The 12,283-nt window shown below is 41.7% G+C and overlaps 2 protein-coding genes across 12 annotated transcripts in view; both read right to left on the minus strand.

Moving 5' to 3' along the window:
* mbd3b (methyl-CpG binding domain protein 3b) overlaps positions 1-9,391 on the minus strand; it is a 13,173-nt gene extending 3,782 nt beyond the window's left edge. Inside the window, exons 1-8 of one of the 11 annotated variants that reach the window (XR_004613539.1) lie at positions 8,986-9,209; positions 6,838-6,906; positions 6,083-6,242; positions 3,798-3,935; positions 3,618-3,708; positions 2,960-3,137; positions 1,594-1,750; positions 1,349-1,396 (exon numbers count right to left, since the gene is read on the minus strand). Coding sequence is in view for 9 of the 11 variants with exons in the window: in XM_034581908.1 (XP_034437799.1) it covers positions 1,603-1,750; positions 2,960-3,137; positions 3,618-3,708; positions 3,798-3,935; positions 6,083-6,242; positions 6,838-6,906; positions 8,986-9,140 (939 nt within the window). In the remaining 2 variants the exon portion in view is untranslated. Of the gene's footprint in view, positions 1-207; positions 1,397-1,593; positions 1,751-2,959; positions 3,138-3,617; positions 3,709-3,797; positions 3,936-6,082; positions 6,243-6,837; positions 6,907-7,257; positions 7,755-8,985; positions 9,210-9,253 lie in introns of those variants that run through there. The other 10 variants (XR_004613540.1, XM_034581914.1, XM_034581915.1 and 7 more) reach the window with 10 other exon arrangements.
* A 321-nt stretch (positions 9,392-9,712) lies between these two features.
* LOC117759675 (cytochrome b-c1 complex subunit 10-like) lies at positions 9,713-11,993 on the minus strand. The gene is made up of 3 exons (XM_034581920.1): positions 11,838-11,993; positions 10,721-10,862; positions 9,713-9,901 (listed from the first exon to the last, which is right to left on the minus strand). The coding sequence occupies exons 1-2, from the start codon at positions 11,897-11,899 to the stop codon at positions 10,742-10,744; spliced, it is 183 nt and encodes a 60-aa protein (XP_034437811.1). The 5' UTR covers positions 11,900-11,993; the 3' UTR covers positions 9,713-9,901; positions 10,721-10,741.
* Positions 11,994-12,283: the final 290 nt, after the last annotated feature.

Raw genomic sequence — 12,283 nt, forward strand, 5'->3', positions numbered from 1 at the left:
CTCAACAAGCCTCTTATTAAACCACATTTTAATTCACAAGATCCAGATATTTATTCAGATTTGCACAAAATTCCCCACACTCAAATATCAGTCCTGTTTTTGACTAATCTTGCTGAAGACGTACAAACACATAAACATTGGTAGAGGTAATAAAATTGTGAATGTACAGAGAAATTATTGAGAGAAAATAAAAACACCAACAGCAGATTTACGGACATACTGACTCATTTTAATAAGTAATACAATCAAATTCATTTCAGCAATCAGCCTGCTGATATCGAAAAGGGAATTTTTAATAATGTGAATCAAGTCATTCACCATCAAGCTTTGACATACAGGGAGACAGAATAAAATAAACTATTATTACTCTGATAATAAATGAAAAGACATTAAAACTATAATCTGTCATTTGCTGTCACCAAATTTGCGCGTGTTTTTCGAGGAGGCAGCACGTGTGTGTGGGGTAATGTTGACACACAGAAACAAAGCCATGGCACCTAACCGCAATGTTTACCAACATCACTCAGCACCTATGTATATATATATATATATATATGATGATGATAAGAGTTAAAAACAGTAACAGCTGTACTACAGAAAGAGGTTTCAAGTCATTTCTTCTCTATTGTGCTCATCAAGTTTTCAAATACAGACAAAAGTCAACGACCTCACAGTTCTCAAAAATGACGAGCTTCCTCTTTGGTCAGTACTGAACATGACTCACAGGGTGACATGGAGGATATTTCCTTGAGGTAACAATATAAAAGTTGACTCTGTCCCCTCTGATGGATGAACACAAGCTTCAAAGTACATCTGCAGTTTGGCCCTGAAGCTGATTCAAATGAGCTCAAACCCTCGAAAAGAGGGCTCTCTCTGTGTGTCTTATCGAACTATGCATGAAGTGCATCATGGAAATTAAGAGGGAGACGAGCCAAGAATACAAAACATTCATTTCAAATCTGCCCAGAAAAGAAGCATAAACACCCAAATGAACCCTTTGCTGACGTAAAATGTTTGGATATGACCTGATTGTCGCAAAAACTACAAACCCACTCAAAGCCTTCTACTAAGAAGTATGCACGTGATCATCAAAAATGGAATTTGACACTGTAGATAAGTTAAGAATATTTGCCAGTTCAGTTGAAGTCAATTTAAAAAAGAATCATTGAGTATATTTTCATGGCCGTTGGAGTCAGCGAATCCCATCCAGAGGAGTTAATGATGAATGGGCGCGTTAGAGACTCAGTTCTTTAGGCTGTTCTGGAGGGAATCAGGTTTATGTTGGTACTGGGGCAGGGGTCTTCATGGCTGGACTGGTGAAGGGCTCCTACTCTTCATAGTCGTGTGTGTGTGTATGTGCAGCCGTTGAATGAACCGAACCAGGCTTTACAAAACCCTATAGGAAAAGATATCAACAATTAGGTTACATCTCAAATAAAATCATTTAAACTCCGCAAATGGCTAGAAACAGAAGTAGAAATAGAAAAATACATTTCCATTTTATTTATTTTTCTTTGTGTTGCAAGTGGAATAAAATTACAAGCTCATACATTTTCAGTTATTTTATTTGATGCCATGTAATCGTCCCCTGACCGACCTGTGCTATACGCTCTCCATGTCTTCGCTGCTGTTGCCCTCATCCTTTAGAGACTCCCCCTCGTTGGCAGACTCCTCGACGTGGGCCATCATATCAGCCATCAGCGCCTCCTCCAGCCTTTTCCTCACACTGTACACCAGCTCCTCCTGTTTCCTACACACAAACACAACAGGAAGCTGTTACAGTTGGCAGTTACAGCTGCTCCTAACAACCACCGAATCAGCACACAGCAGATGGTTTGTGTGTGTTTTTAATAGAGAGCAGGGTCACTTGTTATGGAATCTTGACATTTTCAAAACAGAGACAACCCTGTCATCTTTGGGCAAAATACAAATAAAAAATTTGGCAGATATCTTAATTATTTATTTGCCTTTTTACCTCCATTTAGGAGGGTATATTTTCACCTCTGTATATTCCATGAAACTCGGAATGATGGAACAACATGGGCCAAGAATTCATAGGATTTTGGCACGGATCCATACTAAGGGGCAAATCCAGGAAGTTTTATCACTTTCATGAACATGGACAGTTGTTGTGATTTGACATATTCACCAATTGCACAGGTAATAGTTCATGGATCTAAATGAAAAACATCAGACACATTTAGGGGAGTGATATCTGTGATTTGGTGCCAATTTCAGAGTCCATGAGTTATCGTCCGATGACAAATCAGCCTCTGGAGTCAACAGCCAATACTTGGGGGGCTTCCTGTGTAGACAGCGGATATCTGGGGCAAAACTTTGTCTTCCGCTCGCCGTACACAGTTTACAGTCTGACAAGACAAGTACCATTGAATCTTTCTCCTCACAAAACACAAACAGCGATACTTTTTGTTTTAGGTCCAGACGACATTTTTGGCTGATCTCTATTGACAGTTATCTGCATATGAATGCAAATAAAATTAAAAGGTTATAGTCGATGCATTTTGGTCAATGTGTTCCACCTCTTTTGCACTCCACACAGACTGTACCTGCGGGACAACCAAAGCCTGCTCAAACATGATCGGCCAAACTAGGAACAGAAACCACAAGGGTTTTGGCCCAAAACTCTTTTCCCTTGCCAACAGATTCTGTAAATTCACATGTATAATCTGTTTATAGAGATTTCGTGTAGTGTGGAATTTAAGGAGACTGTTGGGCCTTGGTGGAAGTGTGATTGCCATTACATTTATAGTGGTTGTTTCGCTTTGACAAACAGAAGTCAATACCACAAAAACAGATATGACAGTCAATCTACACAAGAAGTGAATTTCTTCAATCACAGTGAACAAGATCTTAGCACAATTTGTTACACAACTGCTTCCTTGGCACACATTCCAACAGATGTTCAAACAGTGTAGAGTAGTGTTCAGTGATCACCCACCTGATGTCCTCATCGGTGACAATAAAAGCCTTGCATAGCGGCTGTGCCGTGTTGAGCCACACTCCCGGGTTCTTCTCTACAGCTGCAGACAGCTGGCCGGTGATGGGAGCGGCGCTGGTGTGAAGCGCGCTCGCAATGGCCGACAATAGAGTCTTATCTGAGCAACCGGGACCAACACCTAAGAGAACAACGGAATAATAATAAATCAGACTTTTCTCAAGAAACATGTACGTTTCTTAAAACTGCACTCGGATTTAGTGATATCATATAAAAATACAAATAACTGCTGCTGAAAAATCTGCTTAAAGCTCCTTGAATCTGTAACTCCTGACTCCATATTTTCATTAATTCTCTCTTTTTTTTTTAATAAAAACAGCTTCAGGGTATTTAGCCTAGATGAGACAAGTGTGAAATGGGGAGACAGAGCCGGGGAGACAGAGCCGGGGAGACGTGTCTAGTCTTTCTAGTTTTGTCCAAGTTTTAATTGTGACCTACCAGGACACTGCTGATGACAATTAGCCTCACGCTTACTCTGGTGCAGCATTTCTGTTTAATATTATACATTTTCCCTTATGAATACATTTAATTAAACAATTATATTTAAACACACCTAAATGATACTTAAGGAAAATAAACGATGTGTAATTGGTGTAATTACCTTGAAGGCCTTTAGGCAGTTCCATTGTTTTCACCAGCTCCTCTGCGATGTCATAAGCATTAAGACCACCGAGTTTCTTCTCCCAGAAAAGCTGTGAACAATAAAACAGTGACAGTCAGAAAACACATGTCTCAGGTTTATGTGGGACGATGTTAACTGTGACGGACAGATGCTGTGTACCTGTCTGGGCTGGTCTACAGCTTTCTGAGGGTCTGTCTTCACTTTGTTGTTGGGATGGTTGGTAACCTTGGTAACGGGCTGCTTAAAGATGGAGGCCGTCTGTCTGACTGGCAGTGATGTGTTCAAGTCAGGTTTTCCCTAAAAAGACGCAAGGGCAGGATGGACAGGAGAGAAAATACATGTGCACCAGGTTATTTTAAGACCACATGTAGCCATTCAAATGAGAACAAAGCTTTTGCTGTGTGTGTGGATTTAAGAGTTGACTGAAGTGAACCAGTAAATAAAAAAAACTGGTTTGACTGTGGCCCTGTAAAACATAGGCTCACTGTGTGTTTGAAAAACATCTAAAAGCCACTTTTGGTTTGAATTGAATTAAGTATTATTGAATAATAGTACTAGTACTATTATCAAGTACTATTTTCATTATAGATAAACCTACTTCTACACTAGAGCCTTTCCGGTTCTGGTTTGTAGCAAACTTTGTAGCGGTTTAAAATATGGCATTAACTGAGAAGGTGTCCGTCTTACCTAATCTAGGTTACACAAATTAGATTTCTACTGCCTGTCTGATAAGAGGCTACATTTATATTAAAAGCACATAACATTTTGGCACGTGCTCAAAACTTGGGCTGAACAGATGTTTCCGGGTGCATTAGCAACAATCAACCAATCACCAAGAAGATTTTCACCTCTATTGACACTAAATGATTGTTTCTGGTTGACGTTGAACATTTTACCTGCAGAGCTGAAACTAAAACCATGTTATCCAACTAGAGTTAAACACAACTCCACCTGCCGAAAGTAAAGGCAGTGTACAAAATAGCTCCTTCTTTCACTTATGCTGCTTTCAGATATGCACTGAGTTCCAGACATTCTCCTGAAACTTTCCAAAGGGGCTGTATGTGAGAACGCAGATATACAGTAAGTCAGCTGATCCCGACAATCTCTCCGAAAACCTTCCTGCCTCCCCTCGTAAAAACTCCAGAAAATGGAGAATGAGAAGCCCTTGTGAGAATACAGCAGGAAATTCCCAGAAAGAGTGGGGGGTGCTGATGACATTTCTAACACGGGGCGGACGCAAAACGGAAAAAAGCTAGACAAAAAGAATACAAACATCTCAGGATGAAAAGGAGGCGTCATACACGTAGAAGACACCAAAAAGATATAAAAACTGAAAAGACAAGAAGAGTCCATACGAACCAACGCTGCAGTCGATGTGATGTTAACAAAAACAACTCTTTTAGGCAGCAGAGTTGATACTTTATGTTCTGCCTCCTGCTCTACAGGTGTCTCTCCTCGCCTGAATGTTTCACACATTTTCCTGCTGTTGTGAGAGCGACTGACTCAGACAATCTCCTGCTGCGTTCTTCATGTGTGAAAGGCAACTCCGGAAAATGTCCAATTGTCTGCACATTTTCCAGAGGCAATGTTTGCAATGGCTTCACTCACTTAATATTTTACTCTGTAACTAGCGGTAAATTTTAATTTTAGGTGTACTGCTGCTACATGACTGTTATTATTGTATCTATTAAAGTATGGTCCACGTCATGGACGACTTTCTGCTCCACAGAGGGAAGTTTCATGGTCACTATATAGTAAACAGAGTGTAATATGAACATAGGTCCTGTTCAGACCTGGTATTAACATCCGTCATCTGAACACAAGTGGTCAGAACTAAGTACATGTTCACACCTGACATTAAAATGAATCCGCTACTGCAATTGCTTTTGATCGGATCTCACTTCCCCGCTCTGTATGCAAGTAATCCCGACCGTCATTTGTGTTCGCGAAAACTAAATGATGTTGTTTTCACCCAGTCTGAGTTTATAGATGTGTCCAATGCCACTGTGTTTGTATGTGTGTGTGTGACGATGTGTGTGACTGTCAGCGACAGCAAGAGAGAGGAAGAGTAGAGTCAGGAGGAGCTGGATGAAACTTGTGTAGCAGCTGTGAAGAAAGATTTCTCCAATTTGAGAAGTATCAGCCATTATGTGGGGATCAGTGTTGTTATTGTGGACGTGGCTACAAACAAATAAGTGTATGGACACCAAGAAGCATGAAAATAGAGACATCAGCCGAGTGAGTGGTCCCTCATGTGGCTCAGGATGCACTCACGCAGCAAGAAGAATGTTGTCACATGCGTTCCAGAACACCTCTGAATGTGGTCATTGAGACCTGAACCTAGAGCTGTCCACTATTGATCAGATCCCTCAGGATGGATGTTAAAACCAGGTCGGCGCAGGGTCACAGGCATCCGATGTGTCTCACAGTCAGTTTGTTCTCACCTTGTTCTGGTTGTTGTTGTCGTACCGCAGCCGCTGGCGGTTCTTGTTCAGCTTGCTCATGAGCATCTTCCCCGTGCGGAAGTCGAAGGAGCTGAGGTCCATCTGGTTGCCAAGGTAACGGGCCAGCTGAGGCTTGCTCCGAAACTTCTTCCCAGACGGACTGGTGGAGGAGAGGCAGTGGACAGGACATGAGAAAAACCACTCCACTCACCACAATCGTCACCATGTAGCCAAAAGCACAAGACAGGTCAGAACAGAACAGAAGACACACACACACACACACACACACACACACACAGAGAGAACTGAACAGGGATGAGGGCACAACAGACAGAAAAGTAACAACAACATGCAACAAGTCAGAGCACAACCAGAGCACATCCAAATGAGAGATGAAACTGAAACCACATCACATCGCGCTGCGAAATGGAAGCAATCTTAAAAACTGAGGCCCTGATCTCAATTAACAGCTCTTTGGTAGCATGAGGAGCAGACATGAATATATAGAAATATCAAACACGATGTATAACCTCTGAGCGTCTGTGAGTAAACATGACAATATCAACACACATGTCAGGATGGAGACATTGTGGCTCCGCGTGTGGGAGCTACAGCATCTTTCTTGGTTTGTTTTGGAACCCGAGCAATGGGCAACACAGCTGCGGGTGGACACGTGCCAGGACGTCATGCAGATGTGTGTTACATCACCACACAGCACAGTAAACAGCAGTAGGATTTGAACACAGTTCGCCTACCACAGACTATACAACCGACCCGCCTCCCCCCTCTCTTGCCTCTGCTCCTCATCTTGCTCTTCTCCTCTGCTAAATGAAAACAAATCTGACGTTGTTCATTCACTTCAATGGCAGAGCATTAAAAAAACAGGCGGGCGGGTAATGACACTGAGTTTGTTTCTTTATGAATCATCAGAGGCCTCGTCAGCTGCTGCTAGTCTGCCCGGGTCACCACGCTCCTCCTCCCGGCGGCGGCCGCGAGAGGAGCCCGGCCTGTCTGGCCTCGCAGCCCCGCTCCTTCTCCCTCCTCCTCCTCCCTCACATCCCCAAACTTTATACCGACCACCACCCACCGCCACCCCGCCTCATCACACACCTCCTGCCCCCCCCACCTCCCCACATAAAGTTTCTCTTTACGAGCCCCCCGGTTCGTTTTAGTACCTAAAATAATAGACATCGCTTTTTCCAGCGGACAAACCCGACTTTCTGGTCACTTCTTCCATTTTCCAGCCCTTGGGGAGAGCAGTGCAATCCCACCTTTTCTTCTCCATTTCCCACGCGAGCAGCCTATAAATCCACTAAAAAGTTACAGCGGGTAGCGACGCCGGTTTTTTAAGTGTAGCTGTCGGTCTATTTTAGAGGAGAAGGACAGGCCTATCGCTCCTCACGCTTTTGTTTCGACCATATTACAACATGCGTCCCCGAAACGAGTTCTGTCCGCCGCCAGCGACGTCTCCTCTTCCCTTTGTCGTTCGGCAGATCGCTCCGCCGCCGAACCTCGGCCACATCACTACCCCGCTTCGCGCAATCGGCCGCGAGGGCTACATCCGCGAGGAAAACACGGGACGTCGCCGCTGCGTGAAGACAGCGTGAGCGACGGGAAGTCACTGGGTGTTGGATTTCAGAATAAAACATTAGTCGTCACCAATCAGAGCTGGATTGGTGCTTTTAGTGCCAAGTATTTTCTTATGAACATATGAAGAGATATGAAGCAGATTAACAAGCAAGTATTGTCGTCATGAACCACAGTCTGTGGAGTTATGGCATTACACGAAGATTAAAGAAAGTACACGAAAGTTCCTGTCGTCTAAATGTTTTAAGCAATCAGATGTACCTTGCAAATTAGATATAATCTTAAAGGAATTTACCTCATCAATAAAAGTTTGATGACAAATGTGCAAAAAAGTATAATTATGCAAGAAAACAAATTTTCATAAATGTTTTAAATATTTCTTTTTAAAAACAGAACTACAAGAATTAAACAATTAATTTGAATAAATTGTGACCAGAAGACAACTTCATAAAGTCACCAATTTAATATCTGACTGTAAAAGTCTAAGGTAGATGTGTAAGACTGTTTACATAGTTCAATAATAAACTTGGATTTAAAGCAAATCTGGTTGGGTGAATTAAAATAGTTGATAATGATATATCAAGTCATATTTATTATGTCACTTTGAATCTATTTGAGCTTGAAATGTAATGGTTGACTTAGGAAGATATTAAAGTTAGTACCTTCAGTTGTCAATTACATGTCACATTTACTGTGTTGAATTTGAAATATTTTAACAATACTTTGAAACATTTGTTTAGGGTTTTATTTCTCCGTCTAAGCTTTTTGGCTTAATCTCTGAATAACACAACGGGGTCATGCAGAATCTAATACCCTCCACGCCCATTTTGGGTCTTGGTCTTTTATTTTGAAATGGCCTAACGGAAGTGCCAATTTACATCCTGTTTAGCTTGACGCAGAGTGCTACCTGCACAGCGACGTTAACCTATGGGAAACATAAATCAGGCTGCAGCTACAAATAGACCGTAAATAGCGACGACACACAGATGCAGTGACAACGATCACACGTGTAGCGGAATCATTCAAATAACCGGATGTAGTAAAAATATAAACATTCACCTGCAGAGGCTTCGAACTGTGGAAAAAAATGTATAAAAAGTTCATGTTGGTGAGCGGAGCCGCTTCACCTCGACAATCCCCGCCGATGTCAGCCGGCAGTCTGGAGCCGGCTTTTATGAATGAACCGAGTGGAGCTCATCGATTAAACACAGACACCATTTTAAAGCAGCATGTCACACATCTACACTGTTTAACTGCGGTGCAGGAAACATCCGATCTGCGTCTGAGGCTTAAAAACCTCACGTCGAAATACAAACCTGTCGACGCAGTGCACCGACTCCGTGCTCGGTCCAACATTAGCTGTGGATATGAGGCAGATTAAAGACAAGAGAGGCAACAGAAAACACACACACACACATCCCGGCTGCACAGCGCTGCTGTCTGCCAAAAACTGCGAGACCACCGAGAGCATTTTTAGTCTGATCGATGATAAACATACTTTGTTATGCAAGACGACCCTCCACTCATCAAAGGCTACAAACATCTCTGTCCGCGGGTTTCTCGCCCTAATAATGGTGTACTTACTCGTTTTTATCCATCTTGAAGACACTATCTCGTTTTCTCCCTCTCGCTATGTTAAATCCCTTCTCCCCTCTCCTCTTTCAGTCCCCTCCCCCTTCGATGGGAGAAATGAAAGACATTATCCACGCAAATTTCGCAGCCTGCCACATAAAATGAGCCTAATGTCAGATTGAAAATGGCCTCAGTGTGCAGATGTAGGCTTTAATTCTTTTTATTCCATATTTGTAATCATGCACTATTGGTGAAGTATATATTCAGATACTTTACATATGCATTGTCTTCAATAAAAAAATATGTCATAATATTTTGACAGTACAAACAATCATGGACAGTTTGCATAGATCACATCTACAGAACCACTCCTTCAAAATCACCTCATACAAAAAAAGGATTTATGTAAACACAGTTTCAAAAATTGCATCCACAGTTGGAAATTTGAAGGAGACAAAAATGGACACAATGTAGAACATTAAAGCTTTATTCACATTAAATAATACTGGAAAATGAATTTCCACAGACTGCATCCCGAGGTCCACCTCCTTCCTAACAAGTCCCCAGTGACTGATGGCTGAGCCAGGGTCATCCTACTTAAGTTTTTCGATGTGCAAGCAATCCACCCATATACTGTATGACCATTCCCAAGCTCTGGTCCTGCAGGCAGACACAGAGCCCAGTCATTAGTTCAAAAATAAAACAAAAATGTACATCAAAACACAAATCAGTTTGAATGTATGAGAAGCACATCCTTCCTGTCCCTGAGGCTGGAAACCTGTTTCCTTCTTCACAAACTTCCTCATCTGATGCAAGTGAACAGGTTCTGGTGGAACCACACCCAAAAGGTTTCAGGGGGCGGGGGCAGAGAGATATATAACTACTAACAGGAATATAATATCTCTAATTATATCAATGATATAATGGATACTGTTAGGGATTTAGGTCATAATAATTGTATTATACTGATACTTTATCTGATTAATATAAGAAAACACTAATTATGATATCACCCGTATTGTCTCAATATTGATATTGTACAGAGTCAAAAATGTTTATTCATCCTTTCAGCATTTCAAATCAATATTTAATTGCTACATCACCATAGTTCACTACACTTGAATTCTGCTAAAGGCATTTATTTTTATCTTTTTGTTAATTTTTGTAATACACTGATTTTGTTCTACAACTTGTGTAAATCTTTTGCAAAGCTTTAGATTGGACAGAAACATAAAGCCTGTCTGATGAACAGGTGTCCTGCTCTCTGTAGCCTGTATTCCCAGCCTGTGGTAACCACTGCAGATGTCTGAGGCATCTCTGACCTCACTGTCTGTGCAGATGCAGTTAAGCACCTGTCATGGCCCCCACCCCTGTGTCTGCACCTGTCGCTTTCTTATCTGGAGTGCATGGGTGTGGCTAAAGCTAACGAGCAATCCAATCCAGTTACACACGTGCTGGTCACATTGGCAGTGGACTCACATTTTAGAGTTGTGCGAGACTTTATTCATCCTCGCTGAACTTCCCTTTAACGTACGGCACATAGTCTAGAAACAACCGCCAGTCTGTGAAGTGGACCAGCGCCACACCGCCCACTGATCCCCAGGCAACCATGTTAGGTACCCTAGAAGAAAGATAACATGTGACATATAAATGAAACAAGAAATCACACAATAAATCAACTATAATACAAATATATAAACCGCATAACTGCTACTTTTACGCATGATTATTTTACAAAATACATAGTATTTCTAATGACATTCGTTAGGTTCAAAATCTTCTGAGTCTAGACACAAACCCAAAATGACATTTTAAAAATCATAATTAATTTCCTGAAGATAATTAAATTCAGTAATTGCAATTCAGAGGTTGCAAATCTCCTAATTTATGTTGCTGGTGATTACTGATGATCAGAATCAAAAAACATTAATCCATCCAGCCGTGTATTTAAAAAGAAAAACGTTTAATGAATTGCTGACTGAAAAAAGTATCAATTAATCTGACAATCAAAAATGTTTGATCAGTTAGAATAATTTTCCTTTAATTATATAATCCTTATCAAAGTCTAGTAAGCAATGGTTGACCTACTTTTTTGCAAGGTCAGTGAGATCACTGTGCTGCCAGTATGCATATACAGAAACAAACAGCTGTTTAAGAGAGAATGCATCTATTGGATTATATTAATACTATATAATCAAATCTACTTTTTTTTAAGATACTCAAACTGTAACTTATACTTCACTGCAGGTTAGAAAACATCAATCGAATAATGATTCAGGGGACAAGTTTATTGACAAATAGTTGTATGTGGTGAACTAGGGTAGAAATGTCAGAGACAGCTGTGCCTGACTCAAAACTGCACGATCATATCAATGTGACTCGTCTCCTTCACTGGTTGTTCACCCGTTAACATGGTGATGCTAACTAGCGATGCTAACTTATGCAGCTAGTAAAGCCAATAGGAAGCTAACGTCGGCTAATAAACCTCATGCAGAAGGACAGGGGGGCGTCGCCTGTTTGTTGACAACACGATGGAAATAAATAAAAAAATCTATTTCCAGTGCTGGTTTGTTCCCGTGTTGTGGCCGTAACTCACCACGTCCTCAGAATCGTGATGTACTTGGCACCGACGAACTTATTGAGTATTTTCTGGACCATCCTGACCTTCTCTCTGCGCCGCGTTGCTTCCCTCCAGGCACTGTTGACGGCTCTGAAGGACCCCGGGCTGCCTCCTGTGACGCCTGATTTAAATGAGCTGCGCGGTGCGTGCGTGCGGCAGCTCAGGGTCGTTTCAGGCCACACTCTGGAAAAAAAAAAAAGAAAAAGGACCTGTGTTTACGACACAGACCTTTGGCAGCCATCCGCCTACAATTAATACTCCAGTCCTGCGCCATGTTGACTTCATGACATCAATAGTATTAGCTGGTATGTCTGCTTGGATTGAATGTGGTGCCTTGGTTTCATATTCATAAAGCTGACACGTGCATTAGTTATTTATTCGGCCGCCAGCAATAGAAAATATGAACAAATTCATCTTCCGCA

Source organism: Hippoglossus hippoglossus, chromosome 4 (assembly GCF_009819705.1).
Source record: "Hippoglossus hippoglossus isolate fHipHip1 chromosome 4, fHipHip1.pri, whole genome shotgun sequence".
Lineage (NCBI taxonomy): Eukaryota > Metazoa > Chordata > Actinopteri > Pleuronectiformes > Pleuronectidae > Hippoglossus > Hippoglossus hippoglossus.

What these genes read in the sequence shown, in the direction of transcription:
- LOC117759675 (XM_034581920.1), bottom strand. Translation starts at nt 11,899, where the DNA reads ATGGTCCAGAAAATACTCAATAAGTTCGTCGGTGCCAAGTACATCACG. An exon ending in ATCACGATTCTGAGGACGTG is followed by an intron (nt 10,863 to 11,837) that starts GTGAGTTACGGC and finishes TCTTTCTTCTAG; the next exon opens with GGTACCTAACATGGTTGCCT.